At 37.1% G+C, this 16,861-nt stretch overlaps 1 protein-coding gene across 2 annotated transcripts in view; it reads left to right on the forward strand.

Moving 5' to 3' along the window:
• Positions 1-16,861, forward strand: part of LOC127863762 (deleted in malignant brain tumors 1 protein-like) — a 92,239-nt gene that overhangs the window by 40,551 nt on the left and 34,827 nt on the right. Inside the window, exons 8-12 of one of the 2 annotated variants that reach the window (XM_052403400.1) lie at positions 909-1,030; positions 1,286-1,508; positions 3,811-3,932; positions 4,196-4,418; positions 5,888-6,022. In XM_052403400.1, the coding sequence (XP_052259360.1) occupies positions 909-1,030; positions 1,286-1,508; positions 3,811-3,932; positions 4,196-4,418; positions 5,888-6,022 (825 nt within the window). The remainder of the gene's footprint in view (positions 1-908; positions 1,031-1,285; positions 1,509-3,810; positions 3,933-4,195; positions 4,419-5,887; positions 6,023-16,861) is intronic. The other variant, XM_052403401.1, reaches the window with a different exon arrangement.

The following is a 16,861-nucleotide window of genomic DNA, read 5'->3' on the forward strand; positions in this document are numbered from 1 at the left end:
AAATTTTCGTTTAAGTAATGATATTTGTGATGAAACAGTAATACTGAACATTTACCATGCTCTAAAATAGCCATTATATGCATCTTTTGACGATTTAAAAACCTGAAAATAATAAAGCGTTGCAACGCGAAACGAATTAATAATTTGGAGAGTTCTGTTGTTGTCGTCATATTTTGTGAAACTACGAGGATTGGTTATATGAAGAATAAAATACACTTGACATTATATCCGGAAGGATGGCCGAGTGGTCTAAATGGGAGATTTTTTAATCCAGGACTCCAGGGGTCAGTGGTTCGAGTCCTGCTGAGGGTTACCTTTTTTTTCTTTTTTTTAAAGTGTATTCTTGATTTTTACTGGAGATTTTAATATTCAATGTTAACATTTATCAATATAAAGCATTTAACGACAAACTTCAAAACATGCAAAAATCTGTGAAAAGGCCCCATTTAATTGCTAATGAAACACAAAAGCTTAATAATGCAAAGTTATTGTAACAACGATGTTCATATTAATTTTACTTAAATTATTGAAATGTATTCAATATTTTATGACAGCGTCAGCATTTGCACGTTCAATAACAAAAATACATTTTCTAACGCTTTTTGTAAGCAAGGATCATTGAAGCATAAATCAGACCCACCATATTAATGTTTAGTTTGGAATCTGTTATGTGTGCATACTACATTAAACTGAATTCAGCGACTTAAAAGACTAGCAGAGTGAGTTGCGGTTCTAACCGTACTTAAGGCCTCTAAGCACATAATGATTTGCAAAATCTGTATATATGCTCTGTAAATTTAGCTGGCCGCTAATGCGACCAACTAGAAATAATATAGACTACTTTAACCGCATTTCACTTTAAGCTCAATCAGTTTTGTTTCAGCATTGTATATCACTTGCATTTTCAGAGTGTGGCGGGGTCCTGACAGATCCATATGGCGAAATCACGAGCCCGAACTTCCCGTTGAATTATATCAACAATATTTATTGTTCCTGGTCCATCAACGCTCCAGAAGCAAGCCGGATCAATGTGAATTATTAACACTTGAATCAAATCAACAACAATTCTACTTTTTATGAAACGATGTATTACATTGTATAAGGAAACTGGATAATATTATCTAAACATTTGCCATTTAAAATTCATATAACATTATTCATTTTTATCACAGTGATAAATTGTCAGATTAGAAATAGCATTTTATTCAGGCTACAATATGTTTTACATGTACAACATTTGAACCCAATAAATTCACAATCAATAACTTGCCTCTTGTGTTTTCAGGTGAACTTTACAGAATTTGCAATGGAGTCTGCCGCCCTGTGTAAATATGACTACCTGGAACTCTTCAACGGACCGAACGCCTCCTCTCTGTCAATTGGAAAGTACTGCGGGGCAGTGCCACCTATGGGATTTAAGTCGCAGTCGAAATCTGTCTACATCGTCTTCTCAACAGACAGCAGCACTACCTATCAGGGTTTCAGAATGACTTACACATTCACACGAGGTAGGAATCATTATAAGAATGCTCACGTTTGCGTGTCCATTTAAAATCCCACTTTCTAGATGTTCGTAATCTCAATGTGCACTTCTTCCATTTAATGTGTATTTCTTATATTTATTTCTAAAAAAAAACTTGTGAACAGTTCCGTTACAGTGCGATTCGCTGGCCCCATGGATCGCGATAACGATATAACTTGTCATGTCATATATGTAGTTATACATGAAGAAGAATAGCTGGCCAGCTCAAACACCTGTAAACCTACCTTTTTGTGCATTAAGTATTATATGTTAACACATGTTCACGTAAGAAAGTATTCTATATTAGTATATTCAAATGTGTGTTAATCCATTATTGAAATCCGAAACGCATTTATACCTGCATACGAATATGTGTTCAATGGTAACAGTATGTCATCCATGCACATTTCGGGGAGCCGCCCCTCTATATGTTGCCTTGACTATACAATCTGCTACCATCTTCATGATAACTGCCGCAATAATCAATGCGCATCTTGATGGACGCAACTGCACCGTATTTACGTCACTGAATGTTACTGATTAAATACCGTATTGTCCGGTACACTTGGGCGCCCGGTATTTTTGCACATTTCACAGTTTGGCATGTTTGTACAATCCGTCTTATTCCTTCCATTGACTTTTGTTATTCATTTTATCGACTAATTTTATGATTGCATTTCAGTTTTAACTACATTGTTCTTATGTTATTATTTCTATTTGCAATCGGACTTTCAAAGAAATATTCACTTTCTCAAAATTTGCAAATAAATATAATATATTTGATAATATTTTTTTCCCGACACAGTTGTAATTAGTAAATCGACTTGATCTGAGTAATAAACAGATAATGTGTACTTCAAAAGTTTGACCTTTTACCATAAAATCCAAGTAAATTTTTTAAAGTCCGTCATACGTAAAGATCGCAGATGTTTATCTACGGGAAGTCTGATACACCAAAAATATATACAATCGTTAAACATATTACTTTGAGTATGTTTGTCTCAAAACACTAATGTTATTTAGCTGATAAAGGTTTTATGATTAAACACAAGATTAGAAACCATCGCCAAACAATCCATACAGATCAGCGACAAACAATCCAAAGCATAGGTACTCTAAGATTTAAGAAGTCTGCCGTGGTGGAAAAATAAACACTTAGGCTACTTATACTATTTAATATTTCAGATATGTAAGTCTATTTTAGTAAACGTATTTGACACTATTCAAATAAATAGTTCACTAAATTATTTCAGACGTGCGTAAGGTAACGAGACAATGGAGTTGTTAAAAGATGTTTTTAATGAATTAAATATGCATTCGGAAAGCGCTGGATTAAAGTATTATAAATCATTTATACTCATGGTTGCCATGGAAACAAAAATGTTATTGTTTCACAGTTATTACCATTTTAAAAACTTGAAGACAAAAACATAACAACACAATAAAACAAATTCCCTAAACAGATATGGAACATCATAAACAAGTTTATAATACAAAAATGTATGTCTAATTTCTGGAAATAGGTGTGTATTCAGAAATTGAACATTTTGTATAGCTACGAACTTGAAACTTAAATGAATAACAGCTCATGATACAATTTGTGTTGTTCATCTATACTGCCATACATTTTTTGTTTTATTTAGCAATTTTATTTTGTTCGACGATCGATAAAATTGATTAGACACTATTCATTAAGTTAACAGTTGCTATGGAAACAGTACATTTACAATTGTATATACATGCTATGTGTTATCAAAAATATATTTATAGTTATATATTATTAATCTTATCATAAGTGTTGATTGAAAACAAAATTCACTCATTTCATATGTAGACGTTCAAAAACATGATTTTCAACTAAAACAAAATTATAGCAATAAGCACTACAAATCTAATAGTACACGTCATCATTGATTGAACTTAACACAACAAAATGTTTTTTACCGGTTAAAAATAATATACTTTTACGCATAGCATGAACACAAATTTTAACATCACATATATTGATGTTTTTATGAACTACAACAATATTAGTGATATAATTTTTAGACAACATACCAGGCATAAAATCCAATATATGTATTATACGTTATCGAATATTTTAGAGTGAGATCATTTTAGAATGAGGCTTCTAAGCACATAATGATTTGCAAAATCTGTAAATATGCTCTGTAAATTTAGCTGGCCGCTAATGCGACCAACTAGAAATAATATAGACTACTTTAACCGCATTTCACTTTAAGCTCAATCAGTTTTGTTTCAGCATTGTATATCACTTGCATTTTCAGAGTGTGGCGGGGTCATGACAGATCCATATGGCGAAATCACGAGCCCGAACTTCCCGTTGAATTACATCAACAATATTCATTGTTCCTGGTCCATCAACGCTCCAGAAGCAAGCCGGATCAATGTGAATTATTAACATTTGAATCATTTAAAAAAAAAATCAACAACCATTCTACTTTTTATGAAACGTTGTATTACATTGTATAAGGAAACTGGATAATATTATCTAAACATTTGCCATTTAAAATTCATATAACATTGTTCATTTTTACAGTAATAAATTGTCAGATTAGAAATAGCATTTTATTCAGGCTACAGTATGTTTTACATGTACAACATTTGAACCCATTACAAGCACAATCAATAACTTGCCTCTTGTGTTTTCAGGTGAACTTTACAGACTTTGCAATGGAGTCTGGCGCCCTGTGTGAAAATGACTACCTGGAACTCTTCAACGGACCGAACGCCTCCTCTCTGTCAATTGGAAAGTACTGCGGGGCAGTGCCACCTATGGAATTTAAGTCGCAGTCGAAATCTGTCTACATCGTCTTCACAACAGACAGCAGCACTACCTATAAGGGTTTCAGAATGACTTACACATTCACACGAGGTAGGAATCATTATAAGAATGCTCACGTTTGCGTGTCCATTTAAAATCCCACTTTCTAGATGTTCTTTATCACAATGTGCACTTTTTCCATTTAATGTATATTTCTTATATTTGTTTATAAAAAAATTGTGAACAGTTCCGTTACAGTGCGATTCGCTGGCCCCATGGATCGCGATAACGATACAACTTGTCATGTCATATATGTAGTTATACATGAAGAAGAATAGCTGGCCAGCTCAAACACCTGTTAACCTACCTTTTTGTGCATTAAGTGTTATATGTTAACACATGTTCATGTAAGAAAGTATTCTATATAAGTATATTCAAATGTGTGTTAATTCATTATTGAAATCCGAAACGCATTTCCAACTTTTGTAATGGTGATGTTAACAAAGTGTACCTACAAATAGACAATTCTGAAGATTTGATGTAACTTATTGGTCATGATTAAAAGCAGGCAAAACGTATGCTTCATGTTATACCTCTCATAATTATCGCGAACAGCGAGGGCTTTAAACTCGATTGCTAAATACACACTTTATGGCACAGAGAACATTTGGATCGTTAGTTTTAATAACTCGATTTGTTGTTTATTGGTTTTTATATAAAATATGTCAAACCTTTTCTCGATGTCAAAAAAACACATTTTATATTGCTTCGACGGTGTGAACATGCTCGAGATATGCAGTTTTATGAAATATGACAAACATCTTCTCTAAATTAAAACAAACCTTTAATGATGTTTATATTGCTACAATTCTACAATATTGGTCAATATTGATCTGCGATCAGTTTAGGAATTGTATACATCCCCATGCAAAAAGCTTATATTTTGCTGCATTGTCTGATAAAATTATGAAGCAGAATATACTTACAACCATCAACATGTAAAATTCAAAGAAAGATTTTTATTACGGGTGTCCCGCGCCCTTATGTGAAATCGTTGATTTTTGATGTTCGGATGGTTATTGTTTTTCGCACAACACAAGGGAGATACATTTACGTACTATCCAATCATAATTACATAACAAATTTTGTTGTCAGAACAGAACAGAACAGAACAGGACAATACTTGATTTATCCAAGGTGTTCATCCACACAATATGGGGAACGTATAATTTAAATACTAACATAACATATTGGGTACTTTAGTTGACAGACTGCCCACTAGAAGGTACAGCGAAAACTGTTCCAAGCAATGTCACATATATAATATACTGCAAACGTCAAGATTAATTCTGATTTAATGTGTAAGCAAATGAATAATATTCAAATAAACAGTGTTTATTTCTGTGACGTAAATGCACATGAAATACAAAACTTACAGACACACGTGTCCTTATGAGATAAATATTATGGGAACAACGATTTTGAACTAACATAAAATCGGTTATTTGAAATGCTCTTTTCTTGAAAACCGAAAAAAATGTCATTCATGTTATCAAACTTGTCAAGTATTTGTTTTGCAGACTGCCCACTTGGAAGCTACAGCGTTAGCTGTTCCAAGCAATGCTATTGCCGTTTGGGCCCATGTGACGTTGTTACTGGTACATGTGAAAATGGTGGCTGTAAAGTCGGGTGGACAGGAATAGCGTGTAATGAAAGTAAGTGTTCAATCGCTATAAAATAAAAACCAAAGAAACGAACATAACACAAATGTATCATATCTGTTAATAACATTAGGTAGCGTCAGAATATACCAATCTAGAAAACTGGCGACATGTAGAAAGATATGGATGTACACATATATTGTGTACAGTGTTTTCGGTATTGATTTGGATTTAGTATATAAGCGGATAAATGGTAATCCCATGCACAGTGTTAATTGTTATAACGGTATTGCACAGAACACGCCGTATACTTACCAAAACACGGTTGCTTAATTAAGTCAATGCCATTGAAACGACGATTTTGAAATTATGCAAACTGAACACTTTGAAAATATTTTTATTGTTAAAGACATATATATAAAACACAAGTTAAAAGATGTTCGAAGCATTTGTCTAATAAGATACAAATATGCAAACGGAGCGTTTATACCTGCATACGAATATGTGTTCAATGGTAACAGTATGTCATCCATGCACATTTCGGGGAGCCGCCCCTCTATATGTTGCCTCGACTATACAATATGCTACCATCATCATGATAACTGCCGCAATAATCAATGCGCATCTTGATGGACGCAACTGCACCGTATTTACGTCACTGAATGTTACTGATTAAATACCGTATTGTCCGGTACACTTGGGCGCCCGGTAATTTTGCACATTGAAGTAAATACTGGTAGTACTTACCTGAAATAAAGCTGTATCTGTTCCCGGATCCCTCAGGCCAGGAACGTAGACACAAAACACATAGGATGAACACCGATACAAAAGTAGACGTCCGTCCAGATGTAAAGCTACAGTATGACTGCTGATTATCTGCATTCGTTTCCGGTCAATCGATTAGTCTCTGCCGTACTGTTCCGGTTACACACCAGTAAATTTACCACACTCCTCCCCATTTTATCCAACGGGAAAGAGCCATAGAGTCCTTTTTCAGTCTTGGTAACTTGTTACTTCATCAAAAATTTGGCCTACACTAAAGTTCCGGGCCCTAGTGATACTTTATTTTGTATTCAATTCTGCAATGCTCGATTAATTGTCCACTAACACAGACTAGAGGAGTAAATTGTGCCCAGCATATAGTTTTTCTTTAAACTTATAATAAACAACGGAGTTTTTCCAAACTTTCACTTCCATTCATTGTCTATACACTTCAGTTGCGATCCTTTCTGTTAAAATTAGTGTCCAAAACATTAAAATATTAAAACTCCATTTTCAAAATTCAATAATTGGCCACACGAATGTCATATTACATTATGCTATTTATAGCCCAAACAGTTGAGTGGAATTCCTCAAGGTCAGCTGGCACACGTCCCTGACCTCGCTATCCCGATATGACGTAATAACGTTGGCCACGTCCCCTAAAAAGGATGGAGTGCACATCTGAGCCCCAGCTGGTTGAAAGTATGGCGAGTCAGTTTCTATCAACAGCCTGTTCGCCGGGACCCTCCGGATTGCCTGTTTCTGCGCCTCCGTGAAAAGCCGGGCTTGTCCTGAGTACTGAAGAAACAATTAGGGAATGCCTTACACCAGCTGACCACTACCTCTTGCGCGCCGGTGAAACAATGCAGCACCACTTCCTGCGTCCGAGCAACATTGGGCTTTAATAATTCAAGACATTCCAGATAGAGCACTCCGGACTGCCGATCCTCCCCATCCCGGATATAAAGGATGATTGGTTGACAAGGGGATGACAACTCCAGTATCCTTGTCAGAACTTCCTCCTGTAGCCCCCAAGTATCTGCTGGTTCGGTTCGGGGTCACAATAGATCAGGACACCTCCTACCACATCCACTTCAACTTGGGGTCTGATCCCTACATCTGCATCCAGAATGGTTCGGATATCTGAGTAATACGGCATAACCAATTTCACTAGAGACCGGTCCAGGTGAAAATGAGAATCGAAGGCCGAAATCCTGGTCGTTACTGGTCGCCCTGACGCCTGGGATGTGTTCCCCCTAGCCAACGAAAGGTTTGCCTGTCCGGATACTGCCAGATATTCCCTAACAGACATGTTCCGTACATTAGAAACAGCATGAGCCGTTCCACTTCCTGCAGGTTCCGTCACTGCCACAACCGGGGGTGTCGGGGTACTTGGATGCTCCACATCAGGGATTTGAACATGTAACCCAGCCACAGCCGGGACGGTACTAGAGGTACGCTGATTGTCCAGGTTGAAGAAGTAAACTTGTCGATCCCTTGGAATGTGTTTCAGTAGACCGACAAGGAAACGCCAATGGGCAAGAAGAGCCTGCGAGTTCAGACGTTGAATGTCGAAGTCCACTTCCGGCCATCCTGATTGACGGGCGAACTCGGACAACCACTGTCTATCTACTTCAGATAGAGACACCTCCGCGTTAATTCTTAAGTCATGCTTATGGGCAAAGTCCAGCAGGGTACCAAGCCGAACGGTAGACCCGAGAAAGTACTCAGTCGTCCAGCTGGCCATGGTACATGACTACCTATAGGAGGCTTCTCAACTTCCAGCTTTCGCCGGACGCCATTCTTCTAATGACCCCATGCTATTTCACCTCCTCTTCCCTTCATCTTTGGTTTTGAACCCATATTGTGAGTACAAATAGGGATAACAACGTATGAAGAATTGCTTCGGATGTAACTGGAGAACATGAACACAATTATGTCGGATAAACCCTGTTGAAAAGTCATGTCGTAACCAGCGGTCTCCGGTCACTTTCAGCTTGCATTAAACCTCAAGCTTGGAGGAAGATGACATTCTCAGCAGCCGCACAGGGTAGTTTTAAGAATCTTGATTTCTAACACCTGCAGCAAGACAAATGCAGGCTTAAACAGACAAATGGTGGGATTGATACCTCCAGCCTTTCACCGAAGTAATAATCCTGAACATATATAAATGTACGTTAAGTCGTTATATAAAAATTATGTAGCCTCCAGAGAAATCCGGAGTGTTAAACGTACGAACATCACTAGTGTCTTTTCTGTGATAATGCTTATTTAAGATCTTATTGCCAGATTCATATTGTTCGTAATCAAATAATATTTAAACAACACTCAGCCCGTTTGCCGAATGAAGTTGTACATCAATAATATCGTGTTTATACAATTTACAGACAGACATGTATCGGTGTACATTTCCAAAAGAATTAGTGTCTTTTCTCAGCCTTTCAGAATAGTACTGGTACTAGTTAAACATTGAACCAAAGTGCCTTAAGAACCATATGTGGTTTTGAAGTATGTTTTACAAAATTGCCCTGAAACATGATCAAAACTGTAAAATTCAATACATCAACTATTTTATTGTGACGAGTTAGACATTTTTATTCTTGAATTGGGCAAATTTGCATCCTAATTGTATTGCCCAAGATGAATTTCTGGAGTACCCAGTACCCATTAAAATGAGAAAACACAACACAGCATAATAAGAAACTAATCAGAATATCTTAGTAAACATCAGCAATTAAAACACACGTGCATGTAACTTGCATGTGGCTTATTAGAAATCAATCAAGCAATGAAGAAAGCATGTTTTAACTGACATTAATTAGTGCATATTCAGTAGTCAGATCAGTTTCTAATGTAACAATGGCTTTGTTATAATATTCCATAATAGATCAAGGAGCATTAAAGGCTATACAACTCTGAATTCTTAACCTGCTTCTTCAACTACAGATTTTACATTACATGTGTATTATAATTAAAACCACTTTTCGTGTTACATTGTACAATAATGGAGAGCATATATAATCCACTAAACATCAACATTAATATTTTATCAAGTCAAATGGTACCAGTACTTCCTTGAAAATATGTGAAGTAATTTCAAGACTGGGTAATCTATAAGAAATCCATTATTACTGAAATGGTTAAAAGGTGTACACAAAGTATAAACAATTGCTATATAATTCAGCGTGTGCCAAAGTTGTACAAAGTATAATGAAGATTAATGATAAACAATTTGTTGTATAAAGCCAATCATAATTTCTGTAACATATAATAATTCTTAAGAGTTCTCCTAATCACATTTAATATTAACAAGTTATTTCAAAATAGTATAAAAGCATTTACTCCAAATATTCCTTTTATCAACAGATTAAACATTATGATCTTGATATAGTAGTCATAGTTAAGACAATACTTCACACAAATCAACTAAAGGAAGAATACATGGTATTTTAAAACATGTTATTTTACAAGTGCATATCATCAACTTAAATGTACTGTCTAACAGAATTATCTACTAGCTAATTGACACACTTTTTATATTCTCCAGCAACAGAGCCGGATTCAGACATGCTAAAACCTATAACCACTATAAAACTAAATTTTCAAGCACACGAGCGAGTTACGTCTTACAACAATTCGGACACTTATACTTCTTTATTCTCACACCTTCTTCCTCACTCACATTCACACATCTCCCGTGAAACCACTCATCACACCAATCGCACTCGATCATAAAACCGTCATCTGGCTGTCTACACACACAATAGGTTACATCACTGTCAACAGCTAAGTGTCCAGTCGGTCGGTCAATTTCCTGACTTGGGAGATAAGTTACCTGACAGATGTTTCAAACGATCACGCTTCCTTGTTTTGACCACATTCTTATGCAAGAAAATAACTAAATAAAATAATATTAAGATACAACACAGTTTATTTTCCGTTTCTTGTTCTGTGTGTGAGATATATAAGTGACATGTATTTAATGTTTTTGATATCCGTCACATTGTTGACTGATTGCGATCATTTAACAATGCAGAGCGTGAAAGACGGCTAAAGTGTGAATTCTGTAAGTATGCATGTATACATGTAGATAAGAAGATAATTATTAGCCGTGTCACCATCCCCGGTCCGTTCCATTTAACCGATAGTTTGTACTATTTCACTTTCTAGTGTGCGATATCCAGCATATTGACCGGATCACCCATGGATAGTTTGTATTATTTCGCTTTCTAGTGTGAAGTATCCAGCATATTGACCGGATCACCCATGGATAGTTTGTATTATTTCGTTTTCTAGTGTGAAGTATCCAGCATATTGACCGGATCACCCACCTTGTTTATAACCTCCTTCGTATTGACTATACCCGGATCCCATATTTCCCTAGTCTTGTCATGTCTTTTATTCCATGTTTTTGTTAAGAGGATCACATCATCTACGTCCTCCAAATCAAGATCCAGGTGATACTTGTTACACTCACCCACGATGGTTTTCCTGGCCAAAACATCATGATTGCCATTCTTTGCACCTGCCCTATGATTAACCATCTTTGTCATGAACTCCATGCTACTTTGCTCCAGCTCTTGCTCTTTGAGAAAGAGGTCTGCTCTGGGAGTGTTCAGTGTGCTGATGAGTTTGTCCAGCTGCACTTGCCCCCCTACGGGAGCCTTCTGTAACTCAGTGGCCGGACTGGCTGACTCACTGACCCTCGCTTGGTCTCCACTAGCAGCCTTTATCTGAGCCTTGTATCCACTGACTACCTCCTGATGGTCTGCTACATGTTCTTCAGCCTTCTCCTGCGCACTGGTCTGAGGCTGAGTCTGCATCTCAGCTTCATCTTTCTCATGGTACGCAGCCAACTGGGCAAGACTAGCATCTGACATGTGACCAGCTTCACCTACCGGTCTCTCGTATTCCTCCTTCTGTCTATCGGCCTCAACCTGCATCTGATGGACAAACATATCCAACTCACTTCTATCCAGAATTGTGTGGTTGTGTTCATTCATCTTTCTGAAATTTTCCTCACTTTGTGCCAGTCTCGTTTGCAGTTGGTTATTTTCTCGTTCCCTATTCTGGAAGTCATTGCCCTGCTTCTGCAGGTTCTCCTTCTCCACTTTCATTTTGTTCTCCGTCAGTCTCGACTTCCTCTTAGCAATGGCCTCTGACTTCTCTGCTTTCAAACGCTTGAAGATTGCACGAGCTTTCGCCAACTGATTTACTCGGGCTTTCTCCAACTGATTTGTTGAAGCTTTCTCCAACCGTTCAATGCATTTCTTCAGCTGCATGTTTTCGTGACCAAGTGATTGTGCCTGTGACCTTGACCTTAAGATTTCTCCATCTTTTCTCTCCATCTCCTCATGCACTTGCTGCTTCATCTCTGCAATAGCTATCTGTCTGTCTTTCTTTAACTGTTCTATCATCTCCCGTGCCTGTTGTATCTGCTGCTGTAATTTACTCTCGATGGAACTCTGCAGTTTTTGAAACTGGGCTTGCAGCTCCCTTAATTCTTGGTCAACGCGTGCTTTATCAGTGAGCATAGCCGCCTGCTGTTCTTTGCTCTCTTTCAAGAGTTCTATTATCCCTACTTTGTCTTCTATTTCCTGGTTGACTTTCACCACCAGGTCTCTCTTTGCCTGCTGTTCCATGGCTATCTGTTTTTTCATCTCAGACATACGTCGGGAAGCGTGGTCTTGACACTGAATCATCGTCGACTTTAACTTATCTCGTTCTTGTACCACTTCTTTGTATACGGCCATCAGGTCCCTCTTAGAGACGTGGTTCAGGTCCATCCCAATCTCATCCATCTCTGACTGTAGATCAGATGAGAGGCTGTTCTGCATGTGACTGAAGCTAATGTTGGCGCGGAATGAGCCCTTGTTTGTTGAGCTGATGGTTGAAGTGTTGGAACCAGAGGCCCCAGACGTGACATTACCTGCCCTTGTCTGATTGTTGGGTGAATGAACAGGTATATCAATCTGCTGCTTCACAGGTACTCTGGCCGGGCTGACTTCCACAGACTGGTTAGCCGTAACATAGCCAGACGAATAAAAGCTACTGAACTTGTTACTGTCTTCGGGGACGGCTTTTGTTTTCGGCGTGCTCTCTGCGAGTGGGAGGTCATCCTCTTTAATCTCAGCTGTGTCGGGGAGTTCCTGGCAACCAAAACGCCTCTCCAATTTCTCCATGATTGCGTTGTAGGTAATATTTGGTGTCTTTTCGATAATAAGTGTATGGTAATCCCTCGCCGTGTCAGTGAGACACAAGCACAAATAATCCTTCTTCTCCCTTTCACTCCAATCATTAACCACCACATAGCGGTTAAACTTGCTTTTAAACGACTTCCAACTACCCTTTCCACTATACACAAGTGTCTTTGGTTGTTGGGTCAACCTTTGTCGTCTGTCATCATGCCGGTGGGTTCGACCAGCATTTGTCTCTCGTTCGGGAACGATGACGCCCTTAATTGCCGGTTGAACATTGGGTTGAACAATTGTACCTGCAGGTAAAACATTAAGTTGTTCACTTGTGCCTGACGGTTGAACATTTGTTTGTACATTTGAGCCTGCCGGTTGAACATCTGTACCTGCCGGTGCGAATCCATGGTTTGTTACACCAGCTTGTATTCCGATCGCTTGGTGCCCCTCCATATTAGTGAAAAGCTGTAACTGTCCTTGGGCCGGGTACCACTGCGGATAAGGGTACCACCTGTATGGGGACCCATTTTGTGGCGGTCCTTCCTGCCATGGTGGGAACTGCAATGGTTGTCCAGGGTATGGCTGTTGGATTTGTGGGTACGGACCAGTTGGTTGCACAGATGGGTACTGGTAAGGAAATGGTTGTTGTGATTGTGAAATTGGTCGTGTCTGTACTTGAGTTGGTTGCGCTGACGGGTACTGATGAGGAAATGGTGTTTGTTTTTGTACATTTTGTTGCAATGGTTTCATTTCCTCAAAATAAGCTAAACCTAAATCCATAGTTCTCTCAGCCATGGTCCGTCAATGTCAATTTACTGTCCAAGTTTAGTAAAGTATTTCAAATGAAGTACACCACACACACACATTTGCAATTTAAATGCAATGATATGTAAAACTAATACAAACAAGTATTTATCTAACTATTCCTGGCTCACAAAAACTTTAATTTCAATATTTATCACACTCACACCCCACCATACAATCAATAAATACTCTTTCTCCACCCAATCAAAAATGGGAGCAAATGAGCATAATAAAACAATTAAAGGCCATCACAAATCAAATAATATACACTAGAAAATGTAGCACCCAGTATTTGGTACCGGGTAATTGTTCTTTAGTGATTGTGATTAATGATAGTGTCAAGTATAAATATTGTTCAATAGTGTGTGGTTATCTAAATGACTCAAGTGTAATAATATTAAATTGTTGAAGGGACTAGGTTTCAATCACGCAACTATACTAAATAGTAAATCTTTTTCTCAACCTGATTGAAATGGACACACCAAAATGGTATCAAACAGACATAAATGTTATAAAGCAAATGGCCATAAACACCAAAAATTTATGTATCCAAAATATAAAACCCAGTATTTAATGCCGGGTACTATAGCCGTAGATAACTCTCAGTATTGATAGAGACCTAGTATGAATATCCATTTAATGGTATGCAATTATGTTAATGACTCCAGGATAATGGGCAACTATTAAAGGAAATGGATTGGGTTTATACCTATAACCTCCACTCAACCAGACAATGCCGGTAAAGTATGATGCAGGTTATGCGCGATCCCCAGCGATGCCGGAGAACCGATGATCCCTCTGCTCACTAAGACTTCGCGATCCCCAGCGATGCCGGAGAACCGAAAGTCCTTCAGCTGACTGCTACTGCCCGACCGCACGTCTCCTCTGTACCCTCAAGGCCAGATACCTCCGGGTGCAGGAACTCGTGCACTAGCTAGGCTAGAACACAACTAATGTAGAAACAAAGACATTAAATTATTATTCTCCAAAAACAATTCATGACAAAGTCTTTAATCGCAATGATAGCACTAGCTTGAAAATAAACTGAAATATTTTCAGTGAATTTGGTTTACTATACTTAATTATTTATTAATTGCTTTAGAGTAAATACGGTATTGCTACAGGTGCGCTCTTTAGGAAGTAGAAAAGCTTTACGGTAAACCAAAATATTCTTGTAATATATCCTGTTGCTCAGAAAATTAACAGTTTCAACTATGCATACACCAGTAATGATACTATTATGTGATGAAGCAATAAAGCAAGTTGAAAATAATTGTACTATTCTTACAATGAAATGAAAATGCCCTTATTTCCTAAGTATTTTTTTTTCCAAAAAAAAAATTAAAATAAACAATACAGGTTGAAATCAACTGCAATTGCTATTGCACTCTAATATCAACTAGCGCAACTAATTACAATTATTAGTTACACTAAATATCAGTGAACAATAGATGCAATTACTAGAATTCCAATCACCGGAAAGTAAACAATGGAAAGATTTCCGTTTCCGGTTAGCTCATGGCAACAACCAATGAAAAATGGGGTATCCCGAGCTATTTATAGATGGTTGTTAAATCCGGGAAATTTAAAAACTCCCAGTGAAATATCAAGAATTCTAATGAAAATACATCTCAAAAGAATAAATCTTCAAATTTTCAGATAACTAAAGATGGGTTTTACAAATGCATGAAAGTACACGTACTTTCACTGTTTAATCCTGAGTTTAGTCCAGAAAATATTCTGAAAACATGCAACTATTCCAGAATAATGAACTAAAAGTTTAATTCACAAAATTAATAGAATAAATGAACAAATGTACAATGCAATCGTCAATAATGACTGACGACATGTGCAAAAACAAGATGGCGGACAATTTTTCCGCGAAAGCCTCAATCGATAAACATATCACAAATATCAAAATATTGTTGCACTTTCATTAAATGCAAAATTAAATGTCACTATTGTGCAGTTTCTGCACAATCTTGACAACAAAATGAGTCATACTACAGCAGAAAATCAAACCACAATGGCGGGTATGTTCCCGCAAAGGTTCAATTTTTGGAACTGCGAAAGTTGCAAAAATTATTGCTCGCAGCGCCAGTGAAGTAAATACTGGTAGTACTTACCTGAAATAAAGCTGTATCTGTTCCCGGATCCCTCAGGCCAGGAACGTAGACACAAAACACATAGGATGAACACTGATACAAAAGAAGACGTCTGTCCAGATGTAAAGCTACAGTATGACTGCTGATTATCTGCATTCGTTTCCGGTCAATCGATTAGTCTCTGCCGTACTGTTCCGGTTACACACCAGTAAATTTACCACAACATTTCACAGTTTGGCATGTTTGTACAATCCGTCTTATTCCTTGCATTGACTTTTGTTATTCATTTTATTGACCAATTTTATGATTGCATTTCAGTTTTAACTACATTGTTCTTATGCAATTATTTCTATTTGCAATCGGACTTTCAAAGAAATATTCACTTTCTCAAAATTTGCAAATAAATATAATATATTTGATAATAATTTTTTCCCGACACAGTTGTAATTAGTAAATCGACTTGATCTGACTAATAAACAGATAATGTGTACTTCAAAAGTTTGACCTTTTACCATAAAATCCAAGTAAGTTTTTTAAACAGAACAGAACAGAACAGAAAGTTTATTCATATAACTTGAACATTTACAGTTCATCGTTACATATACAAAACTGACAATATATAAGTAATAAGCACATGCATAGTAATGCGAAAGTGACCAAACTAGTACATAAAAAGGTGTTAAAAATGCACTAAGGCCATCGCATTACTCAACGTTTGCATTCAATGTATCAGTTCTCATTTTAAAAGCATTTTTACAATATATCGCGAGTTTATTTAGGACTTTGGTTTTATTATTTGTTAACAAAAGAATAAATTTATGCATACTAGGTCGGTTATAATAGAATTTGTCAATATACTTTTTTTTTATATCTGTATAAAGAGGACATACAATTACAAAATGGTATTCGTCTTCAATATCTTTTGAGTTACATATTTTACATTTGCGTTCGTTTTTAGGAATATGTGTATGTCTCCCAGATTCAATTTTTAACATGTGGGACGAAAGTCTTAATTTTGATATGTATTTTCT

The sequence above is a fragment of the Dreissena polymorpha genome, unplaced genomic scaffold (genome assembly GCF_020536995.1).
Source record: "Dreissena polymorpha isolate Duluth1 unplaced genomic scaffold, UMN_Dpol_1.0 chrUn034, whole genome shotgun sequence".
In the NCBI taxonomy this organism is placed as follows: domain Eukaryota; kingdom Metazoa; phylum Mollusca; class Bivalvia; order Myida; family Dreissenidae; genus Dreissena; species Dreissena polymorpha.